At 36.9% G+C, this 17,719-nt stretch overlaps 2 protein-coding genes across 2 annotated transcripts; one reads left to right on the top strand and one right to left on the bottom strand.

Moving 5' to 3' along the window:
- Positions 1–43: 43 nt before the first annotated feature.
- On the bottom strand, positions 44–13,683 carry LOC110063420 (intraflagellar transport protein 70A-like). Its single transcript, XM_020770405.2, has 29 exons — positions 13,489–13,683; positions 12,764–12,829; positions 12,588–12,658; positions 11,811–11,871; positions 11,383–11,460; positions 10,950–11,006; positions 10,457–10,525; positions 10,273–10,339; positions 10,017–10,121; positions 9,121–9,179; positions 8,558–8,627; positions 8,245–8,294; positions 7,718–7,780; positions 7,254–7,302; positions 6,898–6,938; positions 6,604–6,669; positions 6,043–6,096; positions 5,487–5,552; positions 5,049–5,125; positions 4,696–4,765; positions 4,416–4,493; positions 3,769–3,831; positions 2,889–2,960; positions 2,709–2,744; positions 2,559–2,626; positions 1,710–1,788; positions 1,535–1,594; positions 1,073–1,142; positions 44–899 (listed from the first exon to the last, which is right to left on the bottom strand). The coding sequence occupies exons 1-29, from the start codon at positions 13,540–13,542 to the stop codon at positions 775–777; spliced, it is 1,944 nt and encodes a 647-aa protein (XP_020626064.1). The 5' UTR covers positions 13,543–13,683; the 3' UTR covers positions 44–774.
- Positions 13,684–13,689: 6 nt separating this feature from the next.
- LOC149112696 (uncharacterized) lies at positions 13,690–17,719 on the top strand. Its single transcript, XM_089290624.1, has 5 exons — positions 13,690–13,798; positions 15,297–15,392; positions 15,794–15,829; positions 16,520–16,666; positions 16,874–17,719. The coding sequence occupies exons 2-5, from the start codon at positions 15,305–15,307 to the stop codon at positions 17,287–17,289; spliced, it is 687 nt and encodes a 228-aa protein (XP_089146750.1). The 5' UTR covers positions 13,690–13,798; positions 15,297–15,304; the 3' UTR covers positions 17,290–17,719.

The following is a 17,719-nucleotide window of genomic DNA, read 5'->3' as shown; positions in this document are numbered from 1 at the left end:
TCCCAAAACATACCAGTTATCGTAGAAAGTCACAAAGGAATCCTACAGCTGAAGAATGACTTTATTTACACTTTACGAGAATACATTTCCAGTTTATTTGCATGTCACTACTTCGTCAACTAAGGCAAGTAAAAACTGGCTACGCTGAGAAGGACAGAAGCTTAAGCTACATACACTGACTCAGTATGACGTTAATAAACAGCGTCTTTTGCTAGAAAATCTCCTAAAACGCACATGCGCTAGTGAATACCACTGAGCCTTTAGTAGCTACAATTAGTGGCTTTGGTTTCGCAGTGGCCAAGCTTTTGAGTGTTCCTACCAATAAGAACGAACACGCTTTTGCTCCAACCAATAACGAGTCTGTTTATGAGCGTTTTCCCGCGCTTGGCGCCTGTTGCACGTTTCCCCGCGCTTGGCGCCTGTTGCGCGTTTTCACGCGCTTGGGGCCGGTTGTAAGTTTACCCTTGGAGTTTTTGGCCAGGATATTGAAAAGCGATAGGAACAAATCCAGGATCGAACGTCACTCCAAGTTAAAATGTTCTTGGCTAAAAGTGTTTTCCAGTGCTAAGGAGATCAGTTTAATGGCAAAAATGTAAACAAAAATCTTTACTGAAAAGTCATAAAGCTGAAATAAAATCCTGGATTAGCTCAATTTGCAGCCGTAAATATCTCGTTTCCATCTGCGTTTGCTTCAATAGCCAGAAGTGACTTTTTTTAGCTTTTGTTAAGGTAAACGTAACGACGATCACTGGATACCATACTTGAGAGCGTTTGTCAAACTAAGCGCATGAACAAGCTTTTTAATTCTCTGGCCTCAAACGTGACTGTGTTCTTCCCTGGGTGCATTTTTTCTTCCTCTAAGGGCTGTTCGACCACTGCGGCAACATTTTTACCGTAGACTAAAAAATATAAATACACACACAAGTCAACCTTCAAGTGCAAAACGCGCGGCGCATGAATATAAAGAATACTCAGTACGAAGAGCGACAAAAAAAATAAGAGAGGGACTCAATACGGCGTACTGATAATTTGGAGTAGTCTGATGACGGATTCTATCCACTGAGACATTTACCTTCACAATGCTCTAAAAACTGAATGATGTCCTGGATCACACTGTCCCGCAACATGATCATATGCTTGGCCTGTACGGGAAAAAGAAATGATTAAAATCCAAACACTGATTACAGGATATTTGGAAAGACGTGCACAGTTAAGGAATGTCGCTAGTCTACTCCGGACGAACGTACGTTTCTTTTCACACGCTCAATTCTGGTTTCTTATTGGCCGTTACTTCCGCGAAAATCAACCAATCAGAGGCGCTATGTTAGGCAATTTCAAAGAACTAAACAAACACAGAAAAGACAGATGAATTGGCAAAATTGGAGAAGATTAAAACGGCTTGCGTTCCGGTAAACTTGAAAAACTTTGGCAAGAGCCTTTTTAAGTTTATCGCGTCATTTATAACGGTATAGGGCCTTAAAGCTCTGATTCAAACGTGTGTTTACAGTAGGAAAGAGAAAACTTCGTTTCTCACCATATTCTCTAAGAGCGACAAAAAGCACCTCTTAGCGTAAAACCATGTATCTGTTCCAAGCTGAAATGAAATTATAAAGAAAGATTGCAAACTTGTGACATCACACTTCTTATATACGCAAACAATTTTCTAAAGTAAATGTCAGAAAGTCAAGTTTTCCACTGGGGTAGCGTACCTTCTTATTATAAGGTTCCAAGCTTTTCATAATCCTGGAGATTCCAAATTCGTAGTTTCCCTTGGCACAATATAAGGTGCTATAAAAGAAAAAACAGTGTTCATTAGGACAGACAGTTCTTAACATGATTTTCGAACACAACTGATTTTTCCGTGAGTTTCGGTAATTCATTGCTACAATACGTGCAACCTCGGCTACTCAACCAAGGCAAAGCTATTGCTTTTTCATCCTTTCACAATGTCGTAGTGATTAGGCTCCAGTATTATAAGCCAATCAACAATCGTTATTAGGCTCATGTCATTTTATCCCGCGCTTCGCGATTTACGCGCGCCAGCCCTGCCTGTCTCTGTGAGTAACCTACGCTCGTCGCAAGCAATACCGTGACAATACAGGCTAACAGAAAGGCAGTCTTGAAGTCTTTGACCTCCGTTAAGGTGGCGCTGAAAACAGTTTCCAGCAGTTAGATTTTTTCCACCTTAGTGACGATAGTCACTCTCTTAGACTATGTATCGGTCGCGTAGGTCGTCTACCACCAGCCACTCGGCAAATTAGTAAGACATCATTCAGTTTGCTGAAATTGACAACTAGTTCCCAGTTGTTCGAAATTTGACAAACGCTTATCAAGGAATAAAAGTTTAATCTCTCTTATATTAACAGGATGTTCCGAGGCGCTCAAAACAGCCAGATAAAACATATCAATAACAACCCTCGCTGAAAAACCGAAAACAAATTTCACGTTAATTTGGTATTGGCATGGTAATCGCGCATTAAACCTCCGGACAAAGAGTTATTCCATTGTTTACCGTTATAGGTAGTTATGCGTAAAACATGTAATATATAGAAACTAACCCGATAACAAGGTTAACTATACAAAGATGATAAATCTTCTTATCAGGATCATCATAAGCAACTTGTTCCTGCAAATACACAGACAATTTCATGACAAAATCAAAAACGTTTTCAAAAATCCAATCGAAAAGAAAACTCGTGTGCCCTTACCTCCTCTTTCTCGATTTTTCGCATTAATTCCTCCGCCTAAGATAAAACAAAACAAAGAAGTCTTTTGAGAAAAGGCTCAAGCTTAAGAGCACGACAGAAAGACTTGACCAAGATTAGATCCCGAGCCGAGGAAGGTGTCTTGTCCAAGACTCAACACAACAGAATGGACAGTGGACTAACCTCTTCGTTGGCACTGGTCATGATGTATGACACACAGAGATTCGCCAACACTATAGCACTAACACTGAGGATCTGGGAAATAAAACAACCGCAATATTTGAGAAAGGATCGAGGAAAAAAGTAAGCTATACTTTTTTTCCACAGGATTGGGACTGAACCAATTCATTTATTGTAATGTTCTTTGAATTCACAAATTCCTTGTCTAAATATTGACCCACAACAAGTGAACTTGATCACTAGCTCGATCAAGTAGAGGACCTTTGCCGCAAAAGCACTGGAAGAGGTTCCTATTCTCATTTACAAATCAAACATAGTAAGATTATACCAGAGCATTCCGAAAGTTATCACATCAGCATCGGACATAAGAGCACGTCTTCTTGCAAAGCAATTAGGCAGTTTAAGAAACCAACACCGCGACGCCGAGGACAACGTCGGTTAAAAAATGAACTTTTATTTTACCTACGAATCTCGCGATATCCTAGAGTCATTTAGTTTGTTTCTCACTGCCAAAATTACCTCGAAACTGGATATGGAACACTGTGTTAAATTCGGAATATAAATTTAAAAAATTAGCCGTTGTCGTTCACGTTCTCCAGACAACGCAGAATTTAGTCATTTCACGTTGTTGTTTTGCAGAGGACGGCAAAGAAATGTACAAAGATTTATAACACACGTGCACAACCATTGTTTTGCTCATTAAACCTTTTGTTTAGCGACGTTCCCGTTGCCGTTGCCGTCGTGGTTTTCTTTAACGCCCTAATGCCTCTGAAAAACGCCGCCGTTAGTGGGTAACTAACTGAACGGGACCAAGTGCTAGAGGGAACCTTTTTACAAAATTTCCCATCAACGGCACTCTGCGCTGCTTGCAAGAAACACTTACATTGTCGTAATGTTTCTTAACGATCGGTTCGTAAAAACCAACAGCCTCCTTGTATTTATTTTCCTGTGAAAAAAAAGATAACCTTAGTACAAATATGCCTAAGTGCACAAACACCTTAACCTAAAATCCAATGATGAACAGTAAAATTCATCTGACTGTTTCTCATACATTTTCCAGAATTTTCCTTGGTAGAATTTCGTGTTCAGTCAACCCTCTCCCAAGATGATCAGATCCTTTATTTACATATTTACATAAGCGGAAAGTTAAAGAGAAAACAAGGATTGATTATTGCTGAAACGTAAAGATACAAGCCTCGAAACGAGATTTTTTGCCTTTAACCTCAGTCTTTTTCTTAGTCTTTCCACAGACGTTAACTTTTTTTGCCACGAGTTATTTTTCTTCCAGCCCCAACTTCTTCCGTTATCCCACGCGCCGGGTTGATATTTTGCTGAGCTTGCGATCTCGACGAACTCAAGACAAAAAAGAGGATCTGTAGACAGTCTATCGTTTTCCTAGACGAAGGACTGTGAGATTGTTACATAAGAATGATTTTTAAGGGCTGTGTTTCATGTCGAAATATTTTGATGATTACCAGAGTTTCGACTACTTCTTTTGTAATCTATAAGGCCGCGTTAATTTATTCTTACTTGCATAAATAACACGTGAGCAACGTTCAACTTCCAGACCTCGTGTTCATTACAGAACTCAACAGACTTTCTGAATATCTGTAGATAAAACACAATTCCTTTACTCACTAGTACTTACATACAAAGCTATCCGTTCACAGTAACTAATTATGATTTATTAAATATTTTCTACTCGTGTAGCATAATTTTAAAGATCCCAGTACATCGCACCTGACACGCGCCCTGCACGTGACATATTTAAGCCAATACGAGCGCGCAGTGGTTCATAATTATCACTTACCTTTTCTACTTGTGCATAATTGTCAAGATCCCAGTAGATCTTAGCTTGAGACATCAATACCGGGATGTACCTACAAAAAAATTAAATGAGTTAATCACGCAATAACTCTAGAACTCATCTGAATTGGTAACAAACACGTGCAATTCAGGAGTGAGGAAGTCACAGATTGTGCAGCTAAGAAACCTTAGAAAACTACGAGTGTAAAGTCAGTTCTCTAAGAGGCTACGATTCCATCTAAACAATGTTTGTAGCAGACATGGCAACAGAAATAACACTTTGGGATAAACACTGAATGACGACCAAAGCAGACTTTTGTTGAAACATGAAACGAAAGAAAAAGCAATGTTACACACCGTTCAAGTGCTTCATCATATTCATTGACAGCTTTCTTCACAGTGTCATCATCGTGGTTCTGTCTTGCCTCCTGAACCTACCAACAATATCATAAATGTTATGAATACCGGAATAAAAGGAATTGGCAGTAGTACTTCGAAGCGTGAGCCTCTCGTTTTCAACCTTTCCCATAACGAATTATTGTATTAAAGTTCTATTTCTCCATCTTTAGTCACCCCCCCCCCCCCCCACCCCCTGCCAACCCTTTTTCTAAGGGGTTTCTGTCATGTGCAAATTAATCAAACCGTTACTGCTTAATGTGACCTGATCAAGGTAATCAGTGGCATACTAAATTGATGGCAGATTCCTCAAAATAGCTTTTTCCGGTAACAGGGAAACACTCTATACTTCTAGCTCTGGTTGTTTTACTGTTTTGTATTTTCCAACAAGCCACTAACCTGTTTGGTAAGTTTCCTCAAGGTTTCTGTCTGTTTTGTGGCCATATCATCTAATTTCCGATATGCCTGCAAATGTATTCAACGCATAGGTGTATCAGTCAGTCGACCTTTAGCAAAGTTTCTAGGTTTCAACATTGCATAAATGACTTGGTTTTATGTAGTTACAGTTTCCTATCCTGCTCAGTTGAAGATCACCTTTGATGATAGAAGGGCAAAATAAAGTAATATACAAAAGCTCATGTAAAGCTGCGTCAAAAAACAAAACTGAAAAGCAGATTACTAACAGTAAACAAATCAAACAAAACGGAATCAACTAAAGGAGCAGAAACAGTGATACGGGCCAAGTGACAATTACGTTTTTCAACTTTTTATATATCTGATTGGTCGGGAAAACGTCCTTACTTTGAAATCCACGGATGAAGATGAATTCAACATAATTGCTGTTTTTCGCCAAACTTTATTGGCACGTTGCAGTGCAAGTTAATATCTATTCAGTTTGAATTACATTAAAAACTGACTATTGTTGAAAATGCAACATTAGCAGCTGAATACAAACCTCTTCTGGAGATGTCTGCTGTGTGATCATAGCATCCAAGAAGTCATACATGTACTGTACAGAGACAAAAAAACAAATCCATCAAACAAATCTTAGTGTGCATAAGCCTGAGCAAGAAAATAACTTTCACCAAAGCATTCAATGAACTTCCCAGAATTTTTTGTCAAAAAAGGCAACAGAAATGACCAAGAATGCTTCTTTTGATGTTCTTACATGAAGCCACTTCTAGACTGTTCAAAGCCCTTCATTTTCTCACATCATTGAACACGTGGATAGAATCACAAGAAAACTGGATGTTAGCGTAAAGCGGGAGGCTCGACTGGGTAGGTGGTAGGAGGGGACCACGTTTGGCTCGCTTTACTCGTCTCTCCACCCCCACCCCCTCGTGCTTCGCTCGGTCACTTTTTTTTTTCTTTCTTTTTCTTTGCTTGAAAAACAGGGAGGCTGTGAACAGTCTAGCCACTTCTTGCTATGGAAACCATAGCTAAGTGACTCCATTGTTTGTCAGCGATTTATTAAACTTGTGAGAAAGTTACAACACTCATAAACAGGCCAACTTACTGGTGTGAGGAATTTATAAGTCAGGTGAGCATTCTCAGCCAACACATCAGCAGCTAGATCAAAATACTTCAACAGAAACAAAAATTAATATCAATATTAGTTAATAACCCCTAATGTGTTAAGATTTTAATTACACAAGGTAATGGAGTGGTTCCTGATTTCAAAAAATACTGTTGTGATATTATCAAGGGCTTTTTAAACACACTGGATGATCAACAGCCTCTTTTACTGAGACCATGGTCTGTCTGCAGGTGTAAATTTACCTTAATTGGTTTACTGTTGCTTTAATCTTACCTGGTACTTAGCATAAAGTAACAAGAGATTCCCAAATGTTTCTGCAAAGGTAAAACAGAATTTCAGCAAATAATAAACAATGATAAATGAAAAATAATTTAGCCTAATGCTATAATGCACAGCTGTCTACTCAAAAAATAGCAGAGGGCTTCTCTAAGATCATTTGTGCAGTACACAGGCTAGATGCAATCAAAGTGTATATCTTAGTCTTAGAGGTTCCAAAGGTTTTCAGTCGTACCTTTTTAAAGTAAACTCTGAAAAGAGTAGAACCAGCATATAAGGTATCAGAGACTCCTAAGGGGTTGCACAGCCCATCATGGGTTGCTGATGCATGAAAATAAATGAGGAACTCTAACCTGGAGGGAATGGATTTTGCTGTAACAGAAACTGCAACTTCTCAAATCCCTGCAATGAACAAAGAAAAGGTTCTTGTTAATCCCATATTACACCAGTTTATGGCTTCGGGATTCTGTTTTTTGCATGTTCAGTGTCTATTTTATCCTAGTGTTCTTTACATGGTATGTTTGGTTACACTATTTGAAATGGTTGAAAATATACTGTCACACATAAACTGATTAACCTAAAAAAACACTTAAAATAAACCTGGTTTCAAGCAGTAAAAATTTGCTCAAAGAATCATTGTCATCTGCAAACTATTCATGTGACCGCCTGTTAATCTCTCTGTGTCTGTCTGTCTGTCTGGCTGGCTGTCTGTTTGTCTGTATATGGGTCTGTCTGTGTATGTGTCTGTATGTGAGTCTCTCTGTCTGTCTGTTTAACCATAAATCATAAGAAACTAAGTCTTAGAATCAGACTGTACCTGTGTTGGATTTGCCTCCATGTTCATTAGGGCTTGGTTATGTAATGTAACTGGGTCAAGTTCCTTTGAAGTTTGGAGGAAAGACAAATTAAAATTGTGACTATTTTGGCTGAAATAAAGGCAGAAACTCTGGGCAGGCACCTCATCATAATTTCAAGTTTGTGGCATTGCTAGTATTTCTGTTGTAACTGTTTTAAATTAGGTTTCAATTCTCAAATTGCAACATTTTGGGGGCAATTGCTCCATTGATTCTGCAAATTACCCCAAATTACCAGCCACGCCATCTTGAGAAATCCTGGATCCACCCTTGTATTTACATATCATAAATTTTAGAAACCCAACCCCCTGACTTTCAAAAAAATTTAATATTAGCTTTAATAAAAGTAAACCATCATGAAACAATTTTATAAGCTTTCAAGCAATAAGCAACTCAAAATGCGACATTACACATCATTCCTGTTGGCTTTTAGATGAATGGTTGAATGTGATACACAGTAAGTTAGCAAGAGTATTTCATTTTTTCTCACCTCTTCAGCTCTTGGAGGCATATCAGTAAGAGCCTCCTGGGCAGAATCAACTGAAGTTAAAAAAACAACACCAATAAATCAGTCCCAGGTAGTTTTAGGAAGTTTGGCACAGTTATTCTAAAGGGATACAGTAGTAGCTGATATTTACACATTACAAACTAAGAAAGTTAGTGTTTTGGGAGAATGTTTCAGATAAATGTCTGAATATTCACTTTTTGTAACTTATCCAACTCAGTGGAAACTATATACATTTTCTCACTGCTCAAATTGACAGTCATCTGGTTGTCTGAGATAACAAAAATTGTCATCTTACAATTCTTCAGCTGGTATTCAATCCCTGCTTTAAGGTTGAATGCTTCAATCAGAGCAGTTTCATGTAAGACCTGTAAAAGATAGAAAAATAAAAACCATTTTAGTCTGTGTCTGCTTTGTACATTTAACAGCTCTGCAAAAGCTATGTGCTCACAGAAGGAGAACTGAGCTGAGAAATCTTCGACTTGAAGCCCTGAAATAAAAACCTCTGCAATGCCAAGTCTGTAACTGCAGCCTGTACATTCAAACGAGGTTTAACCCAGGCCAGCAAAGGCTCGCCCAGGAACTTATTCAAATTACTCTGCAGCCTCAGAGACTCACATCTTCCCAGGACAATGCACTGTCATATAACCTAACATTCTTAATATTTCTACAGGTTAGGATCTTGAACACAATCTTATTAGAGGTTAGGCAATTAGGTTGTAAATTTATGACTTTTAGGTCAAGTTTTCTTCTTTTTTTATTCTATGTTTGTAAAGCTTCAATGATTATTTTATGGAAATTGGTCTTATTGATACAATTTTTAAATATTATTAATGCATGACTAATATGTTAACAGTGTACCTTGGTATTCCCCACGCTTCTGACCTCAATACCTTCTGTTGTCATGCCAACACTTAATTCTAATATTCAAAACAATAACAGAAACAGTGCCATGTGTCAGACTATTAAAATCTGTAAGACATTAGTATATAAAACAGAATAGAGATGACACAGTCAAATATGTTGAATACTGATTGAATGAAATAGTTCTCTTTTCTGACAAATGTCCAATTTGTAGACTGACAATTCCATGACACATACCTGCCAACCCCCAGAGTACAAAAACCTGGAGACGGCTAGAAATCTTGCCAATTTTGTACCATGTATTGTGCAATTTGATTGGTTGATTTCTGACCAGTTAGGATACTCGTTAAATATATATCAATTTGATTGTTCTGTTTTACGGTTTCCGATTGAGAGCAGCTCAAATAAGAGCAACAAATTCCCTTCCTGTTCTATTTTCCTTTTTGAAATCTTGAAAATAACAAAATTAATGAAAAAAAAATTAAAAAGAGCCACGGTAGGTAGCTCCCAGGAGATCTGGTGCTCTAACCGGGAGACCGGGAGATTTGATGAAAACTTGGAGACTCCCGGGAAACCAGGAGAGTTGGCAGGTCTGAATTGACAGTGTTAACACAGTTGACTACACGAACTATTCTTACCATAAATGTCTTTAATTTAACAACTGAGTTACAATTTTTGAACATGCTGTTATGAAACACTGGGTTCAATCTATAACTCACTACATATAGATTTTTGATGTTATAAAAAAATAATATATTTATATCTACATGTATTTTAAGTGGTACAAGATGTATTTCAGCACAGAATGACTTTGGCAAAGATCTCCTTTCAGAAAAATGTACTTAGCTAGGTACATGCCATAAAAATGTGTCCAAAACAATATTATCTCTAACCTGGGTGCTCTCTGATTCCTCTCTCAATTATGTCAGCAATGTGCTTCAGTGCAGGTGCATATTGCTTCAAGCTGTAAAAACACAGTGCTATGTTGTACGACAGATCTGAAAAGAGAAAACTCAACAATATCAGCTAGAACAACTGAACTGAATAAGATGCAGTGTTGATCAAGTCAGGTATCAACTGAGACAATTTAACATGTAACTCATTGTTTTTGTAATTATTGTTTAGTTCATTTCAACACTCAAACAATACCTGGTTGATATCCAAGAATATTCATTGCAGTCTGGAATTTCTGACATGCCTCAGCATATCGTCCCTCCTGAAAAAGTTAAAATAACACAGCAAGATGCATTATTAAAATTTAATGTAAAATCACACTGACACATGGTTTAAGACTAGCTTTTTGGCCTGAGTGAAGGTTTGGACAATTCACTACCTTGTAAAGAAGACATCCTAGATTAACTTCTGTATCAGGATCATCGGCAGGACACTGCTCCACCATACTCTATGAGTTACAATACAACAAAAAAAAATTACATTGATATCTGAAAGCTAAACAGGTGAGGACTAGGTGAGGACTAAAGAACAAATCCTCAATCCTCAAAAACAGGCAGAGCTCGATGTTGTGACCACTGGGGTCCCCAATACAACCAAATTTTTTCACTGGCGACTAACTTTTCATGCTTTTCACTGAAATACTTATGCTAGCAAGTAAATCTGAAAACTAGGGGCCAGCTGGCCCAAAGGTTTTTTCCTGAAAGTCGAGCCCTGATATGTCGTATCCCTATCTCCTGTAGCTGTACAGTTGACCTGATGGGCCATGAATAGGAGTTTAAGTGGTGTTAAATTTGTTTCCCAGAGTAGCACGTGTCTTAAAATGACATTTCTGAAAACACTGTTTACTTTAGTTAGTATTATTTTTTGTGTACCTTGGCCCCTTGTAAATCCTCTTCTCCATACTTTATAGCAGCTTGGAGTTTCAGGACCTTTACATTACAGAACAAAACAGATATTGCAAAAATTAACAATGTTTTTCCAACTGTACTAATGAGGCTAAATTGGATATGTAAAAAAATGAAATGTTTACAGATGATGGTCACTTGCATCATATCAGAAAAGGGTACATGGACATGTATGTTGTAAGAGTTTTAGCATCACAGACAGGCAATTGTTGGGATATACATGTAACAACTACTATGAATCTGGAGTAAGACTTCCAGAATTGGAATTACTACACATTGGCAGTAGGGGGCAGTTGGCCAAAGTGTAGACCTTGTAAACAATTAATTTATTGTGCCTAGTATATTTCAATAAATAAAATTAAAACAATCTGCAGTAATAATTTATCTCAAACCTCCTTACCTTTGAATGGTATGTAGGATTTTCAATCTGAAATGTTGCTTTCATCGCTTCTGGATACATGAATGCTTTGTACAAAGACTGCAAAGGAAAACAAATTCTGTAAAATGTCAACAAAAATACTTATCAATAAAATAATAATATTAATTCAAAGAATTTAAAAAATTTTAGAACTGATAGGAATTTTTTCCTGCCTATCACAATAGTACAGTGAAGTATTCAACATTATCAATCATTTACCATCAGATTATTCCTTATCATACATCCCATGTACAGTCTACAAGATCATTTTGTTAGACAGTACACACTTGTCATGGAGTAAAAATTTGAGCCATGTTCAACTACATGTATGTATGATTTCACATTTAATTCTATGACTTAATCAGGAAAAGGAAAAGAACTAATGTCAGGTGTTTAGCAATCCAACAAACCTGAGCATAGGCCAACTTGTATTCGTCAACTTCGGGATGTATCTGTGTCAGCTGGCCATAGCTACATGTATAGAAAGACAAATAACACTATCCATTAAAGCTTTCTTGAACAACATAATGTTTTGAATACTTTACGATTTTGTCAGTTGTTTTCTAACTTGTCTATCTATATTAATCATATACAGAACTACCATACCATGGAACCCCCTTATGACAACACTGTTAATACAGCCAACATGTTATTAATTATGGCCAGATTTTTCTGGCCCGTTGGTGACTGCATAGACAGGGTTCCACTGTGTTTCTCAACAATAGTACTCTTTCGCACAAAGTATCTTGTACAGTCATGCTTTCACCTTAGGACAGTATATTTCTACAGACCTGGTTTGACCATGAGACATCAACAAGAAATCTCAATACAGGGTATGCAACATGACCAGTCTCACAAAGGGAGGAGATTATCATGTGAAAAGGTCAAGGATACTCGTCAGAAAATTTGAATTGCAGAAAACCCCCCCAAAAAAAACCATATTATCTGGACATGACTTGAGCCTTATATGATCCCTAAAAGATGCCACTTTGAAATGGAAAAACAGCACTTTTCTTTATTTTTTTCCAGTGCAACTGTAATAGACACCTGGCATTTCATGGTCTTTCATCATGAACACCTTAAGTGAGAGTGAAATCTGTCATTTACATCCCAAAGCAAGACAACAAGCATCCCCAACCTTTCCACATAGGAGTACCCCCTTCGTGAGCTCAAGGCTTGTGACTTACCAGTCAGATGCAGCATCAAAGCTTTGAACCTGAAAGTAGCAGTATCCTAACAGAGACAGTGCTGCTCTGGACTAAAATTAAAATCAGTAAAATCAGATAATAAATCAATTGCACAACTTGCGAACCAAATAGATAAGAGTTAAGGAATAACCAGTACAAGCTCACAGAAAATGTACCTTAGGATGGTTTTCCAACTCCTGTGACAGGATTTGAATAGCTTCATGGAACTTTTGATTTTTGATCTACAAGATAATTAAAATAAAGGATGACTAGTATGTATTACGAGTTTTCTCCCTCAACACTTCCTCCAACATGGATTGGCACAAATATTGGGACATTCCATTTTATATCCACATACCCCCTTCCAATACTCCCCTCCCCCCTTCCAATGGGGGGGGAACCTCTGGCACAGGGCCTGTCGAAATATTTTCTCAAGGATGCCAACAAAATATTAAACATTTCCTGCGTGCAAAAATTCAAAGGACCAACATCAAAAACTTAAGTGTCAGAATCTGTTCCTCCATAGGACCGGTGCGGATAAAAAAAAAAAAATGAAATGTCCCGTTCTTCTACGATCTTCTTTTTCAGAAGGAAACTAAATTAGTAGCCCTATCTTTACACTAATAATACATGCTTGTGCAACCATATTTATTGCACTCGTGATGCAATGCCTAATAAAAAAAAAAAAACTGATTCCTGTATTCTTGAATAACGAAGGTATAACTTAATGCAAATTTATTTTACGAAAGGTTTAAGATTAGCAGGAAGGACTGTTTAATGGTAGAATATTCTGTTTTAATTGTCACGATGTTTACAAAGTTCAGTTTGTTCCCGAGCAACCGCTGTCAATAAATTACAGCGATCATTTTATCACAATAAATTTAACGCAAAAATAACTTACCATTCCATAAATTGTCGTTGTATATTCTCCCTCTTTGACTTGAACCCCCGCCATCACGAAATCCTAACTCTCAAAGAAGAAATTTACTAAAAAATCTAATCCATAAACACAAATCCTGTCGGAGAAAATTTGTAAAGAACCCGGATATAATATCTTTACTAGGTCCCAGTATCCCACGGTGTTATAAAATATCGCCTGGCGATTTGTGTTTCTTTATTCTTTCAATTACATGTAATCTGATTGTCACCAGAATCTCCGTTGTGCCTCATCCCGCTCACACTGGTTCGCAGCTGGAATAAAGTCGATTCAGGTAAAGTTCGAATTTTGGCCTGTTTTCTTTCTTCAATTATCTTTTGCAATCTCCGAGTGGCCCAAAATCAATGTTAGAGTTGTTAACCCCGGTTGCCTTTCGCGCGTACAAATTTCGGATTTCAACCCAAGGGTTTACTAGTAATTGATTCCTACGTGTACGAATCTGCTGCGGGCGTAAACGATTTTTGGTTTTAGACAAAGTGCCCAGAGATCTGAAAGAGATCTTTTGTTTATTTTCGCTATAACTTCCCGCTTGTGAGTCTCTAATAACGTTCTTGTTATAATTTTGTGGAAAGATTCCTTAGCTTATCTTTGTTGGTAGCCGGATAGTTTTACATTAATTGACTCGTCCCTGTAAGAGGTTATACCGAAATTGGCTATCCGTGGGTGGGCAAACTGAAATTTGGGATATGCACTGATGAAATCACATCACTGAACTATAACCCTGACCTTAATTTAGATTGTAAAATATGTATATAAGCTCATATAATATACTAGGTTACTGGATTTGTTTTCTTTTTGTACTTTAATTCTTTAAACCTCAAGTTTTGAATTATTTATCACTTGAAAGTGCTTTGTTGTATTACTTTGCTGCAATTCACAGGAGACTTGAGTACAGATTCATGAAAAAAAAAAAAATAGTCCAAAATTAAGGGCAAATAATATTTAGTGAAACTCTTGCTCTATTTTCACTTTCAGTTCACAAATTCATTTTAAATTATGTAAAATACTGTAGACCTTTTCATGGACCCATCATTTTTTTTCATGGACCCACCATTTTTAACAGGTGAACATGTGAGAATCTACTGTAGCTTTTTTCCTGGTTATTCCTGGAATTTTCCTGGTTATTTCCACTTCCAAAACATTTGTGTTCAATTAAGAGCCCCGTGCCTAAACTAGAAATTTTGTACACAATGAAATACAAATATTGGACACATAAATTAGAGTCAAATTTGTTAAATATGTTGTATTAGGCACAATGCAATGACTATTGAAACAAAACCCAATAAACAGTAAGTCTCAACTGTTGTAATATCATTTACAGAGTAAATAAAATTGCATGGTGAGAAAGCAGTTGGTGGGAACAGATTCTTTGCCATTACCCATTACTTGCCCTTATCTGAAATAAATTATATATTGTAAATTAAACACAGCAGTAATTGGTTATAGATATCTTAAAAGTTTATCTGCAAAGCATATTTCTGCAAATTGATTGCAGGCCATATTTTTAGTGAAAATCCATAGAAGAAAACCTGTTTAATTTATATTTATTTATTAACGATATTTGACTATAACTATTAGTTCTTGTTAGCCAATTGAAATAAGCCAAGTTTACAAATGAAATCGACAGTAAACTAGAAGGCTTTATTTATATAGGACTAAATATATCTATAGATAAGCTGCTTCTTGTAATTTAAGTTCATTGGACTTGAGAACTCTTGAGTTAATATAGATCAGACAGTTGAAGACATTCAATCTTTTCAACTTATTTTCAGGTCTGAAAATGGATGTACTATTAAGACTTGCAGCGCTTCTGTTACTCTGTCTTCCTGTATCTGGCAACATACCAACACCGCCAGATATGTCACAAGGTTTGTACAAAACCCCAGTCATCATGGTTTAATTTTTTAAACCAGTTTTTTTACATGATTTTGTATATAATGGTGGTGAAAGATCCTTTAAATCTGAAGTCTTATAAATATTACAATTGCTTGTTTCATTTTTTAAATTAATTTTTGGCCTTAACCCTTTAAGGCCTAAGAGTGCCAAGCACTCACTTGTAATCACTCTGAAAGCCGAAGAGTGCCAATTGGCACTCCTTTGAAGACCACCTTTGAGCCAATCGCAAATCCTGTTATTGTTGTTCTATGGTTACGTGGCTCTATTAGCCAATCAGATGAAGTGTGAGAATATGTTTTGGCATCCTCACATGGAGTGGATAAAGAAAGGTTCTAAATGAATTATTTAAATTGCAATTTTCTTCCTTTTTTAGGAGTTTACTGTTCATGTTGTGTCAGTTTTGCGAAAGGTAAATACCACTTTATTTTTACTTCAATTTAATCTCCTATTATATGGATTTGGATTTTTGTTTGTGATGATCAAGAAAGTTTATTGATTCGTTTTCTCTACCTGTCTTTTTGTGTTGTGAATTGCCCCAAGCTAACTGCGGCTCTATGCCATTTCTTCAGCAAATTTCAAATGATTACTTTTTTGGCATGTAAAAAACAATATCCCTAGATTGCAAGTCTCCTGTTGTAGTAGACTGCTGGCAGTCTATTTTTTTCTCAAAATAATGCAGGGAGTATGAGGCAAAATGTTTCAAACCTGGTTTTGAACTAGAAGGGATTGGGTTGAGACATGGGCACAGCATTCAATGCAACCTTAAAGTAAAGAGCGACTGCCAGTAGTCTACTTAATACAGCCCTTTATGTCATTTGGTTATTAAAAATTTAAATTATTGACATTCCAGGCTAAGAGAAAAAGATGAGAAATGAAAATCTGTGCACTTCAGCAGCAATCATCAGGGTTTAAAATTTATCTCAAAGAAAAACCACCATGTAAATTTAAAAACAAAGCAAACTGAAATAAATTCACATAATGGGTTATTGATGCTATACTTACATCCATCCCCACCCCCTTGCAACCCCCCCCCCCCATATAAAAAAATTAAACAAACAAACAAACAAACAATATTTACAGAATGTCATTCATTGTTTAGAAATGGACAAGTTGTTAGCGAAGAAAACATCAGATCTACGAGAGGTACAAGTGGTAGATGCAATGGAAGACATTTGCCAATCAAAATATTTTAAAACATACGATTTATCACCACCAACTACAATTAAAGTTTGCAAATTTTTAATAGGTGAGTTATCAAATAATATGTTATTGCATTTTTCATAAATGTAAATTGACTTGTGCGAAATTATACAACTAATTAAGTATCGTTAGTAATGTAAGTTTTGTTTTCTGTTTTTTTTTTTAAGTGATGTCAAGATAAAATAAATAAATGGTTACCAGAAAATTAAAAGCTGATCTGTTTAGTTTATAAATGTTCTGCTTATCAACACAGATAAATACGAAGAAGAGATAGAACAGTTATTGATCGAGAGGGTAGAGGACACAGAACAGGAAATATGCTACAAACTGTCAAGGGCGTGCGAAGGTGTGGACCGAAGTGTAAAACCAAAAGAACCATTTGAGTACAGCTTCAACAACATGAAGCAGGAAGTCAAAAGAGAGCCTCCCCTACCACAGGAGGATGATGGCATCCAGAGAATGAATGTGGATATTAATGATCCTGGAGCAGCAGAGAGGCTGGCAGAGCAGATTAAATCTCAGCTGGGACAACAGGCGATGGGAGGGGGTGAGGATGGAGATGAGGATGACGATGAAGAAGAAGAGGAGGAGGAAGAGGAAGGTGCCGGAGAGGAAGTTACTGGCGAAGAAGATGACACGCAATCTTTTAAAGAGAAAACTGAACTTTAGTCTAATATAACAAATTATTAGGTTCAGCAAACAAATGCCTTATTTTCATGCTCAACTTGTCATTTGCTCTGTACACACCAGAGATTTCATCCAAAAATTAAGTTTCACACTTTATTAATGATGTAACTCCTCAGAGATCCATGCAAATTTGCATTTCAACGCGCAAGTAAGAACCAATCAGAGACACTGTATGGAGCTCTACACCGCAACCTCATCAGTATGGAATTTTCATGTCGATCTCTAGCAGAGGACGAATTTAGCGCGCACAAATGCGTGAAGGGATAAGTCAGCTGTTTGCTACGAATGTTCAAAATTCTTTGCAATCACTATGCAATGTCAAGTACTAAGGTATCTTTGTAACTGTACTTTTTACCGCAGTTACAATTTTACTTCGAATGATAGAGCTTGAATAAATTTTTTCTTTGCAGGT

The sequence above is a fragment of the Orbicella faveolata genome, unplaced genomic scaffold, assembly GCF_042242905.1.
Source record: "Orbicella faveolata isolate gen_17 unplaced genomic scaffold, um_ofav_v1 contig_2, whole genome shotgun sequence".
Taxonomy (NCBI): domain Eukaryota; kingdom Metazoa; phylum Cnidaria; class Anthozoa; order Scleractinia; family Merulinidae; genus Orbicella; species Orbicella faveolata.
Note: the sequence above shows the minus strand (reverse complement) of the source record. Positions and strands in the feature narration are given on the sequence as shown.

Excerpts from the sequence above, each read along its gene's own strand:
- LOC110063420 (XM_020770405.2), bottom strand. The coding sequence starts at position 13,542 with ATGGCGGGGGTTCAAGTCAAAGAGGGAGAATATACAACGACAATTTAT. Across the intron at positions 10,526-10,949 it reads AGGATTTACAAGGGGCCAAG|AGTATGGTGGAGCAGTGTCC; the intron begins GTACACAAAAAA and ends TGTAACTCATAG. Across the intron at positions 8,628-9,120 it reads GAAGCGTGGGGAATACCAAG|GTCTTACATGAAACTGCTCT; the intron begins GTACACTGTTAA and ends TATCTTTTACAG.
- LOC149112696 (XM_089290624.1), top strand. The coding sequence starts at position 15,305 with ATGGATGTACTATTAAGACTTGCAGCGCTTCTGTTACTCTGTCTTCCT. Across the intron at positions 15,393-15,793 it reads ACCGCCAGATATGTCACAAG|GAGTTTACTGTTCATGTTGT; the intron begins GTTTGTACAAAA and ends TTCCTTTTTTAG. Across the intron at positions 15,830-16,519 it reads TTGTGTCAGTTTTGCGAAAG|AAATGGACAAGTTGTTAGCG; the intron begins GTAAATACCACT and ends TTCATTGTTTAG.